Source organism: Myripristis murdjan, chromosome 9 (genome assembly GCF_902150065.1).
Source record: "Myripristis murdjan chromosome 9, fMyrMur1.1, whole genome shotgun sequence".
Taxonomy (NCBI): Eukaryota; Metazoa; Chordata; class Actinopteri; order Holocentriformes; family Holocentridae; genus Myripristis; species Myripristis murdjan.
This window is the reverse complement of record NC_043988.1, coordinates 35,488,758-35,501,029: the sequence shown is the minus strand read 5'-3', so window position 1 is coordinate 35,501,029 and position 12,272 is coordinate 35,488,758. Positions and strand designations below refer to the sequence as shown.

Below are 12,272 nucleotides of genomic sequence, written 5' to 3'. Positions count from 1 at the left end.
TGTCACCGTGTCTTTCAACGAATGCACAAAAAAAAAAAAAAAAAAAATCACAAAGATGCTGCCGAAAAAAACATAGAAAGCCTGAGGGGATTCATATATGAGCAGCCAGGTAACCCACTGTGTCTGGTGGCCTCCCTGGAGAAATAGCCTACCTCTCCCTGCTGCCTCCTGATCCACCTGCCTTTTATCTCCACCCAAAGCGGACACAGTGTGACAGCGCCGATGTATGGTAAATTATCAGTATACTACTATTATTATTGTTACATCCGACGTTAGGCATAGCCTACGTCTGCGCAAAAACACACCTGTCGCGAAACGCACGCTACCGTCCCTGCAAAGAGGAGTCCAAACATAATTGAACACTATTTTAACAATTGCACTATTAATGGAAATATCCAGTTCAACATTAACAAGCCCAAATAGCCTGATGTGACATGATGATCGCGCTAGATGAAAAAGCAATCTTAGCGTCTGCGCTCTGTGCATTCTGTCCACTCCACTCTATCTTGCTTTATTGATGCATTTTTACCAATAAATTATTGATTTTTTTCTTGTGTGTTTATTTTATGGGCTATATGTAGGGTAATCGTTTTATAAAGCAAATCCCTTGAAGCCGTGAGTTACAGTTATTTTACAACGGCTTTCCGTTTGCTATGGTCCCACCTACTAAACTGTCCGGGTGGCGCGCGCGTTACCTACTTTTTGTTCCCGGTACCCGTTTTTTTTTTTTTTTTCGGGCTTGGTGGAAAAGAATCGACATGATAAAATCAATGCAAATCGATGCACGAAAACATCGCGATGCATCGCAAGTTCGATGAATCGCACCCACCACTAATCTCCAGGCTCTGTTTTACTTTTATAAACTATAAAAGACTTTTGGATTTTTGTGCACCTGTGGATCAGCAGGTGTGCAGGAGACCAGAGACAAAGACGGAAAAAAAGACTCCCAAACACTGTCCACATTACTTCAGCCAGATAACAGATTTACACTACATAGGTTATGTTCAAGAATCTCAAGCTGGTGTACTCTGTTTGGGGTGGGTTGTTTCACCTGGCTGGGCACTGGGAGGAGTTAGACAGGGGAGGTAATTTAAGGAGAGGTGTGTCCAGTTAGGATCCCTTTGTTTGAGCCTTGCCTTGCTGCCACACAGTAAGTTTGTGCATTTTGTTGTTCTTCAATTGATGTTAAACCTTAGTTTTCTTCCTGTGTTAAAGGGTCCTGAGTTTGTACTTCCATTCTATTTGTTGTTCATATTATTTACAGAGTCTGGGTAAATCGGGGCAAAACCTAGTTAACTGAAGCCACATAGACTTTGTTTGTCCTCAAAAGAGTGAATTACTGTGAGTATAATGATTAAGAATTCAAGTTTTAAGTTTATATAACAGTATCTGTTATTTATTGCTGATTTGTCTTTGTTTTCAATCAGACTCCTGAGGGTTATGATAAAGAAAGCCCAGGCCTCTCCTTTCATTGTGGATGCATTAAAATGTAAGCATCATATTTATTTAAAATTGAATTTAATTGGTGTGTGTAGCAATGCATTGAACCTTTCTTATTTTGTATAGAAATCATCCGTCCATCCATCCATCCATCTACCCCCCTGTTATCCAGTGGTCAATAAATGGTTAAACGGCTCTTGAATCCCTGTGTTTAAATGTTCACACCATTCCACAATTCCATGACCCAGCCTTCCCTATTATATCCAGTCGGATAATGCTAGACAGTCTTTTTCAGGTTAAATAACCCGATGAAGGTCTTGTTAACTGTAAAAGACAATAAGGAATAATATACAGGACAAAACAAAAATCAGCACAGTCAGTGAAAAGGAGGGGAAAGTTTCACTGCAGCAAATCCTCAGAACAGCACAGCTTGTGTTGTGCAACCAGTGAAGCCAGTCAACTTAAAGTTCATTTGGACTGAAACGTTTCAAATAATATATAGACATTAGTTAAATGTCCCATGTTTGTTGATGTTCCCCTTTTTCCTGCACAACTATTATCTGTCAAGTTTTCATTGGTTTTCAGTTCAGTTCAACTTTAATTTACTGTCATTATACAATGCTGAGGCTAATATACCAGGGAAAGTGGGTTGAGCTTCTCTAAAACACTGCAACATGGCACAAACAGCTGAATGCAATTAAATTCAAATCCATTCATTTATGCAGCAAATTGTATGCAAACACATTTAGCACAATGTGCTTCACAAGTTACATAAATACACAACCTAATTATAGCCGCTGCGCAGAAATGGTCAGGGCTAGGCAATTTTAGGCAGTTCTGAGGAACAAGTGGAGATTAGGAAGATGAAAAGAAAGGTGGCGTTCTAATGTGCATTTTGCATTATCTGCAGCTTGAACTCTCAGTTTCTGGCATGAAAGACAAGGCTCTATCTCACTGAGCTAATTGGCAAGTGTCAGCTCATTTAAGGCCTCACAAATTGACTAAGCCAGTCACATGACAGCAGCCACCTATGCATGGAAAGGCAAATTTCAAACCACGGTAAAGACAAAAATCTGAAAATACACATATTGCATCTAGACAGCATGGAGATGTTGGTAATTTGTTTTTATCAATGATTGATTTGCTCCATAAGCGAAAACTGATGTTTAAGTGTAAAGTGTACAAAGGTTTCTTCAGTATTGGGGCTACATTTTGATGAAAGTTGCAATTATTATACATTTTTCAAAGTTTTGAAATCAAGAGGCTTGCTGTAGCACCACCATCAGGGCTATTGGTTTGTGTTTGCAGCTGAGGAAATCTGGCATGCTGAGTTTTGGCACATGGGAATGTTGCACAAGCTGAGGCTTGAACTCAGTCGTGGACACCGAGGCCTGGCCTCTATCTCACTGAGCTAAAACTTCACATGTAGCTTCACAAACTGACTGAGCCAATCACTGACGTGCAGGACAGCAGGCAGCCATGCATGGAAAGGCAGATTTTAAACAGCTGTCAAAAATTCAGTTATTAAGACAAAAATCTGAAAATACACATATTGCATCTAGACAGCATGGAGATGTTGATCATTTGTTTTTTAACAATGATTGATTTGCTCCATAAGTGAAAAACTGATGTTTAAAAATGCCATTCTTGCATTGACTCCAATTGTTCACATGAGAGCAAAATTCAAAATGCTGTCAAAAATTCAGTTTTTGAGATACAATTCTGAAATTTGCCACACGTCATCTACCATGACTCTATAATTCTGTCCATTTTTTCATGAACATTGAAGATTTATTTAGCAAGAATTTGCAAGTGTATGTTTACAGTACCGTTTACAGTCAAACATTTTGATGCACTGTAGGTTCAATTTTTGATAAATCAAAAATCTGAGAAACAACGTTTGTGTAGGACAGTCTGAGGTTGCTCTGTAGCAAATGAGCATATTGTGAACAATTGAGCATAAGTTGTGGGAGGAGATAGGTTTAATAAGTTTTACATTTTTTGAAAAAAAAAAACAAAGTGATGGATTTCATAATTTTCAATAGGTTTAAGTGCACAAAAGTTTCTTCAGTATTGGGGCTACATTTTGGTGAAAGTTGCAAAGCTGTAGCACATATGGTTGATTTGTTATGAATTTTCAAAGAAAGAAAGAAAGAGGAACACACAGGAATACAAGAGGGACCGGGCAGCTTAGGCTGCCCGGTCCCTAATAAGCTGAAGAATGTCTGTAGCTGTAAATGAGCAAAGCTGCTGCTGTTTGAGTGCAGGGAGGACACAGGATTTAATGTGGGTCTGAACTCAACTTTCAAAATATTTCATCATGGAGGAAAAGACAACAAGGAATAAAATACAGGACAAAACAAAAGTCAACACAGTCGGTGAAATGGAAGGAAAGTTTCACTGCAGCAAATCCACAGAGCAGCACAGCTTGTGTTGTGCAACCAGTGAAATGTAATGATCTGTCACCACCAAGTGGAACTTTAATGTCATTACACCACTGGAATGACGAGCAGCTAGAATGAAGCAAAAACTAAGAGAACAAGCAGCGTTGGGCGGGCCCTCGCCCCCCCGTGCACGTCAGGGACGGCGCGCGTGTCGAAGTGCAAACAATTCATCCGTTTGTGCCGCTTTGAAGGGTATTTTTCGGTGCTTTTATTTTGAAAGAGTTTTTGGCTTTTATTTTGAAAGGCCGAAGTCCTAGTGTGTGACCGACAGGACTACTGGCAGCTGCTGCATGATCACACCAAAATGCAGGCACACACTCACTCACTCACTCACACAAACACACACACACATACGCACGTGCACACACACACACACACACACACACACACACACACACACACACACACACACACACACACACACACACACCTCCAACAAAAACCCACTGGTAGTACATTCGCTGCTGGTGCCCTCTGGCCACTAGCAGCGCCCCTCCAGCAGATGGCGCCCTTAGCATGTCCTAGTGTGTGACTGACTTGAGTAGTGGCAGCTGTGGCATGATTACACCAAAATGCAGGCAGACAGAGAAATCCTCATTCAATCCAGTGGAGAAATCCAGAAAACCCACCCCTTTTTGAGGTGTCACAGCTCGGTCACCGTTTAAGTGACAGACTTGATTCAAAGTTTAAACGAGTCACGAGACTCGGATCTATAAATCTCCCATTTACATGATTTTGCTATCTTTTACTGTTTTTGAGTTATGACAGTTTTAGTTTGAGAGTGTTTTCTGCTCCCTCTGAGCTCTTACAATGGGTGTGTATTGCGCATTCCTGAGGCAGCTAGAGTGAGTCACATGTCCAGGCAGAGTGCAGAGCAGAGCACACCAGAGTCAAAAACGTTTGAAAACTCTTCACAGCTCCCACAAACTTGGTCCAATTCACATCAAAACTACATATTTTTGTAGGAATTTTTGTCCTCTTTCCATCTGCATAGTTTTCAAAGCCGTCAGACTTTTACTTTAGACTCCAGGGGAATAATTAATGCCCAGTGTCAGCCTCTTCACACCAAACTCCATGGGAAAAAATGAGGTTTTGGTTTTGGCCACTCCGACTTTGAGGGCTTATAAAAACCGAAACTAATCGAGTAATGACGAAATCCTTCAGAACTTTTGTTCAGCACTGTGTCCTCTGTCATCTGATTTTCAAGCCGCTGCCATTTACGGCCTGGGAGGAGATAGATTTTGTTCAAAGCGGAATTTTGGGCGAGAACGTGAACATTCCAACGCAAATTGCAGACTTCCTGTTGGTTTTAGAGGGGGGGGTGTCAGCGCGTGATTTGTAGGGCTTGATGAGACCTACATTTCGGCGTTGGTTTGGTCTTTCTATCACATTCCTGTGGTCCACAGCGGCTGCCTCTGTGTGCCTATGTGGCGCTACCGAGCCCATTTTTGCACCTTGGGGGTCCGTTTGTCCATTTTATCAAATTTTTCACCAGACGTGGCCTGTGTGCCAAATTTGGTGAGTTTTTGAGCATGTTTAGGGGGTCAAATTAAGGCCGAATGACACGGAAGAATAATAAAAAACGAAGCAATAACAATAGGGCTTCGCGCTGTTCCAGCGCTCGGGCCCTAATAAGATGAACCTCCTGGACCCCTGAGGACAAAGTGGGTCAGTGCAGCAGCACACAGAGAGATAAGTCAGTGAACAGGAGTAACATTCACAGTTAGTTCAGCTTCAGAAAAGGAGTGTCTGGACTCACCAGATGCTGCAGTCGCTGCCTCTGCCATCGTGTCACTGAACTGGAACCCAGCAGAGAGAAACTCACCTGGAGGAGAACATGAAGAAGCTTCATGAAGGGAGGCGTTCCATGTAGAAACTGCACATTTTAGAAATGTGATTCACTCATTTCAGTCCCAGCAGACCTTCATCAGAGTGTCAGAATAGTTTCCTGTGCACTGAGGCTCCAACTTATCCCATGCACACAACTGGAACTGCAATGACTTCATATTAAAAGATGACTGATGTTTGTATCCTGTAACTCTCCTTTCTGTAATACAGTCACTCTATATGGATATTTCTCATGCATGGTTTGTGTATTGGGCTACTCATTGCACTAGAGGCTGCATTGTGGTTTAGTGCATTATGTTTATTTTGTTTAGACCACAGACATTTAATAATATCTGTAAGATTATAATATTACAGGCCATAGGCAACTGCCTATACCGCCTATGCCAAAAGCCGGCCCTGGGTCCAAGAGCAAAACGCTCCAAAGATTCAACACAGATTTTTAAAATAATTAAATTTCTCCAATCTGTAAGCAGTTGAGATTCTTATGAACAATAACGGCCAAACAAAGTGCAAAGATCCTGAGAGAACAATGGGACTAAAGTCACCACGGATGTGAGAAATTAAACAGCTGAGCTTCTGCTCTGTATGATGTTGTGTTGATTAATTTGCTCCTCATGAAGTGACTTCTGCTTACAGATCTCAAACTGCAGACTGAACTCATGTTTGGGATTTACTCGGAAATGAATCCGCCGAAAAATAAATCTCCTGTCCGGCAGCCTGACGGTCATTTGTTTCCGCTTCAGATGTTGAGACGCTCTGAGCCTGTTGATGTTGTTTTGTGTCATTTCTATCAGCATAATGTCGGATTCTGCAATAATTCAGTTAATAATTCAGTTTCTTCTTAATTTGTAAAGTTCTGTTAATCATAAGCTGCTGCTTCATATGATCAGTCCACACACAACTGGCGATGATCAATAATCAGTTTTCAGTCTCTAGTTTGAGGAAAAAGCTCCTTGAGGTTATTTTTTTTATATATATTATTTAATTATATTCAAATTTTTCTTTCTTTAATTGTATTTCTTTTCAGCTGATTTTACTCACCAGATGAAATTCTTACTGCGCCATCAGTCTGAGCAGCTGAAAGTGAAAGAACAAAAGATTCAACTCACACGAGGTGAAAAAAAAGAGGAAGCTGTTACTCAGACAGCCTGTCAGAAAACAGAACGGAAGTGTTTTCTACATGAGGAAGAAGATTGTTATTCGATTATATTTTCTCTGATCCACAAAGTTTTTTCAGTGATGGTTGATCATGTCAAGACGCTCTGACGCCTCAGCAGATCAGTTTGTGCCATCAGCTGCTGAACTTTGAAATAAAGTGAATTAAATAAAGAAAATGTTTTTCACCAATGAATTTGAAGAAGCTTCATGAAGGGAGGCGTTCCATGTAGAAACTGCACATTTTACAAATGTGATTCACTCATTTCAGTCCCAGCAGACCTTCATCAGAGTGTCAGAATAGTTTCCTGTGCACCAAGGCTCCAACTTAACCCACGCACACAACTGGAACTGCAATGACTTCATATTAAAAGATGACTGATGTTTGTATCCTGTAACTCTCCTTTTTGTAATACAGTTACTCTATATGGATATTTCTCATGCATGGTTTGTGTATCAGGCCACTCATTGCACTATAGAGGCTGCACTGTGGTTTAGTTCATAATGTTTATTTTTGTAGACCACTGACATTTAATAATATCTGTAATATTAAATAGTCATAACTTTAACAACATTCTTGTCTGTTTCCTTGAGTTTTCATCAGTGGAATTGGAGTTTTTTTGGATTTATAATTTTAATATAGTTTCACCAAATGAACTGAATGAAAAACTGTTTTTCCTGTAGTTATTAGTCAGAGGAGGAGGAGGAAACTCGCTGCTGTCACAACAACATGCCGACAGAGAAACAAGTTTAATTCACAGTGGACTGGTTCTGTTGTAAGCTGAGTCCAAGCAATAAAGTCAAATCAAGACTCTAATTCCAGCTGGAGGATATGGTGTTTAAAAGGCGCATCAGCACCGCAGTGTATTATAGAATATGATTCAGATTATTGTTGCTCTGCTCTCTGTGAGCAGGTCCAAGAGCAACATACTCCAAAGATTCAACACAGATTTTTTCTTTTTTAAATAATTTAATTCCTCCAATCTGTAAGCAGTTGAGATTCTTATGAACAATAACAAACAAAGTGCAAAGATCCTGAGAGAACAACGGGACTAAAGTCACCAGGGACGTGAGAAATTAAACAGTTGAGCTTCTGCTCTGTATGATGTTGTGTTGATTAATTTGCTCCTCATGAAGCAACTTCTGCTTAAAGATTTCAAACTGCAGACTGAATTCATGTTTGGGATTTACTCGGAAATTAATCTGACGAAAAATAAATCTCCTGTCCGGCGGCCTGACCGTCATTTGTTTCTGCTTCAGATGTTGAGACTCTCTGAGCCTGTTGTTGATGTTGTCTTGTGTCATTTCTACCAGAATAATGTCGAATTCTGCAATAATTCAGTTAATAAATCAGCTTCTTCTAAGTTTGTAAAGCTGTTCTGATAATCACATGCTGCTGCTTCATCTGATCAGTCCACACACAACTGGCGACGATCAATAATAAAATAATTTTCAGTCTCTAGTTTGAGGAAACAGCCTCCTGAGGTTATTCTATTATATATTATATTTAATTATATTCAAATTTTTCTTTCTTTAATTGTATTTCTTTTCGGCTGATTTTACTCACCAGATGAAATTCTTACTGCGCCATCAGTCCGAGCAGCTGAAAGTGAAAGAACAAAAGATTCAACTCACACGAGGTGAAAAAAAGAGGAAGCTGTTACTCAGACAACCTGTCAGAAAACAGAACGGAAGTGTTTTCTACATGAGGAATAAGATTGTTGTTCGATCATATTTTCTCTGATCCACAACGTTTTTTCAGTGATGGTTGATCATGTCAAGACGCTCTGACGCCTCAGCAGATCAATTTGTACCATCAGCTGCTCAAAATTTAAATAAAGTGAATTAAATAAAGAAAATGTTTTTCACCAATGAATTTGTCTGATGAATAAATTCAAACTATTCAACGCAAACAATGTTTTCAATCATATGTTGAATGTTATTAATATCTGTAAACATAGGCCTGTTTAGCCATATTTCCAATTAGGGGAGACTGGGGTAAGATGAGCCATTTTTCATATTTAGGATCACTACATCAAGGCAATCATAGTTTTGTCGCTAACTAATATATCTGCATATATTTCAGGATGTTGTGCATCTCTTCAAACAAACAGAATGAGTGTAAACATAACTGTTTCTATAATATAGCATGTCCAAAAAAAGTGGTCTCGTGGCACAACTTACCCCGTGTATGGGGTAAGTTGAGCATAGGGGCGGGGTAAGTTGAGCCGTATCCCTACTCCCCCTCCACCTTCCTCCCCACATCCATCCCACCCCTCCCTCACCTTCTCCCTCCCTAAATAACAGTCACTTCTTCACATTCATGTGTATTTTTATTTATTAAACACAATTCAACAGGTACAATAAACAGCTGTTTTAACATGCCTTAAAGTGCACTTGGGAAGAGAACATTAACGGCTGTGTTTTTGGAAAGAAAACACTAGAACACTAGTTTCTTGGTTTCCTTGCTGACATTAAGGTCAGTTATGAACATATGAACGTAACACATTTGAACACTGAACCAAAATACACTTACCTCATACACTTAATATGTAATTAATATTTATTTTATTTTTATTTTTAATTAATTAATTAAATAATTTATTTATTTTTTTATTCATTCATTCATTCATTCATTCATTCAATATTTCATATTTATTTAATATTTAAGACATTTAGGCTACAGCCAAAATACACTTATTAAGTGTATGGGGCTCCGGCTCAACTTACCCCTGGCCAAATGGCTCAACTTACCCCAGAGCTACCATTTTGACTTTTTTAGTCCCCACAACTAAAATGGTGCACTCTTATGCTAGGTTTATGACCTCATGTTGTAGCTCATAGATACCACAACTGATGTATAAAACAAATTTAAAATTATCTGTTTTGATCTTAACACAATTCTCATGAAAGTGATGATAGATTGAATTCACTTTCAAGAGTAAAAAATGCTTTTTTGGAAATAAATGTCTAACCACTTTACCCATGTGGTTCTTACCTTCACAGACTCCATGAAATGATGCCTTCCTCCTAAATATTTGGTCAAATGATCAATGTCTTTTACCGTTTCCTAGCAACAGGGGGTGGCTCAACTTACCCTTTGGCTCAACTTACCCCAGTCTCCCCTACAGCTTACAAATCTGCTCCTGTACATATCAAGTGCAGCTGAATTCATCTGGCCAAAATTCAAATGTAACTCAAATGTATTGAGACTAGCCTATATTTTAGCTGAAAAAGCAGATAAATGCTGTTAAAAGGAAACTTAAAGATATTTCCGTGTCAACAAATATCCACCTGCTATATTTAGAATGACTGGGGGGAAAAAGGTTTATTTCCTAAAAGATTTATTCAGTGAAAGTTAACAGAGCAGGTTGGCTCTTTGCATGGCATTAATGAGCTGTTGACAGTCGTGCATGGGAGCGGCTCGGTGGGCCTGTAACACAGTCTGCTTCCCAGGCAGCCTGAGGACTCACAGCAGCAACCTGCAGCTGCCTGAGGCTCTGCCCTCTGCGTCCCGCTGCACGGCGCTGCGCCTCTCTGAATGTCTGTGTCGCTGTAAATGAGCACAGCTGCTGTTTGTTTGAGTGCAGCGAGGACACAGGATTTAATGTGTTTCTGAACTCATCTCTCAAAATATTTCATCATGGAAGAAAAGACAACGAGGGATAATAAACAGGACAAAACAAAAGTCAACACATTCAGTGAAATGGTGGGGAAAGTTGGAACCCAGCGAGAGAAATTTAGCTGGAGGAGAACATGAAGAAGCTTCATGAAGGGAGGCGTTCCATGTAGAAACTGCACATTTTACAAATGTGATTCACTCATTTCAGTCCCAGCAGACCTTCATCAGAGTGTCAGAATAGTTTCCTGTGCACTGAGGCTCCAACTTAACCCATGCACACAACTGGAACTGCAATGACTTCATATTAAAAGATGACTGATGTTTGTATCCTGTAACTCTCCTTTTTGTAATACAGTCACTCTATATGGATATTTCTCATGCATGGTTTGTGTATCAGGCCACTCATTGCACTATAGAGGCTGCACTGTGGTTTAGTTCGTGTTTATTTTTGTAGACCACTGACATTTAATAATATCTGTAATATTAAATAGTCATAACTTTAACAACATTCTTGCCTGTTGCCTTGAGTTTTCATCAGTGGAATTGGAGCTTTTTTGGATTTATAATTTTAATATAGTTTCACCAAATGAGCTGAGTGAAAAACTGTTTTTCCTGTAGTTATTAGTCAGAGGAGGAGGAGGAAACTCGCTGCTGTCACAACGACATGCCAACAGAGAAACAAGTTTAATTCACAGTGGACTGGTTCTGTTGTAAGCTGAGTCCAAGCAATAAAATCAAATCAAGACTCTAATTCCAGCTGGAGGATATGGTGTTTAAAAGGCACATCACCACCGCATTGTATTATAGAATATGATTCAGATTATTGTTGCTCTGCTCTCTGTGAGCAGGTCCAAGAGCAACATACTCCAAAGATTCAACACAGATTTTTTCTTTTTTAAATAATTTAATTCCTCCAATCTGTAAGCAGTTGAGATTCTTATGAACAATAACGGCCAAACAAAGTGCAAAGATCCTGAGAGAACAACGGGACTAAAGTCACCACGGATTTGAAAAATTAAACAGTTGAGCTTCTGCTCTGTATGATGTTGTGTTGATTAATTTGCTCCTCATGAAGCAACTTCTGCTTAAAGATCTCAAACTGCAGACTGAACTCATGTTTGAGATTTACTCGGAAATTAATCTGACGAAAAATAAATCTCCTGTCCGGCGGCCTGACCGTCATTTGTTTCTGCTTCAGATGTTGAGACTCTCTGAGCCTGTTGTTGATGTTGTCTTGTGTCATTTCTACCAGAATAATGTCGAATTCTGCAATAATTCAGTTAATAAATCAGCTTCTTCTAAGTTTGTAAAGCTGTTCTGATAATCACATGCTGCTGCTTCATCTGATCAGTCCACACACAACTGGCGACGATCAATAATAAAATAATTTTCAGTCTCTAGTTTGAGGAAACAGCCTCCTGAGGTTATTCTATTATATATTATATTTAATTATATGAAAATTTTTCTTTCTTTAATTGTATTTCTTTTCAGCTGATTTTACTCACCAGATGAAATTCTTACTGCGCCATCAGTCCGAGCAGCTGAAAGTGAAAGAACAAAAGATTCAACTCACACAAAGAGAAAAAAAGAGGAAGCTGTTACTCAGACAACCTGTCAGAAAACAGAACGGAGGTGTTTTCTACATGAGGAAGAAGATTGTTATTCGATTATATTTTCTCTGATCTGCAAAGTATTTTCAGTGATGGTTGATCATGTCAAGACGCTCTGACGCCTCAGCAGATCAGTTTGTACCATCAGCTGCT

At 39.5% G+C, this 12,272-nt stretch overlaps 1 protein-coding gene and 1 long non-coding RNA gene across 4 annotated transcripts in view; one reads left to right on the top strand and one right to left on the bottom strand.

The window, feature by feature from the left end:
- LOC115364837 (GTPase IMAP family member 8-like) overlaps positions 1-12,071 on the bottom strand; it is a 146,969-nt gene extending 134,898 nt beyond the window's left edge. The window contains exons 1-4 of the mRNA XM_030059471.1: positions 12,015-12,071; positions 8,455-8,490; positions 6,774-6,809; positions 5,644-5,709 (exon numbers count right to left, since the gene is read on the bottom strand). Of these exons, the coding sequence (XP_029915331.1) occupies positions 5,644-5,671 (28 nt within the window). The 5' untranslated portion in view covers positions 5,672-5,709; positions 6,774-6,809; positions 8,455-8,490; positions 12,015-12,071. The remainder of the gene's footprint in view (positions 1-5,643; positions 5,710-6,773; positions 6,810-8,454; positions 8,491-12,014) is intronic.
- On the top strand, positions 1,078-7,400 carry LOC115364899 (uncharacterized). Of its 3 annotated transcripts, XR_003928731.1 has the most exons (5): positions 1,078-1,150; positions 1,265-1,341; positions 1,428-1,489; positions 6,760-6,846; positions 7,159-7,400. It is a non-coding gene; the product is annotated as an uncharacterized LOC115364899 (long non-coding RNA). The 3 variants fall into 3 exon arrangements; XR_003928730.1 differs by lacking the exons at positions 6,760-6,846; positions 7,159-7,400 and adding an exon at positions 1,567-1,635 and having other exon boundaries at positions 1,091-1,150; XR_003928729.1 differs by having other exon boundaries at positions 1,092-1,150; positions 6,760-7,400.
- Positions 12,072-12,272: the final 201 nt, after the last annotated feature.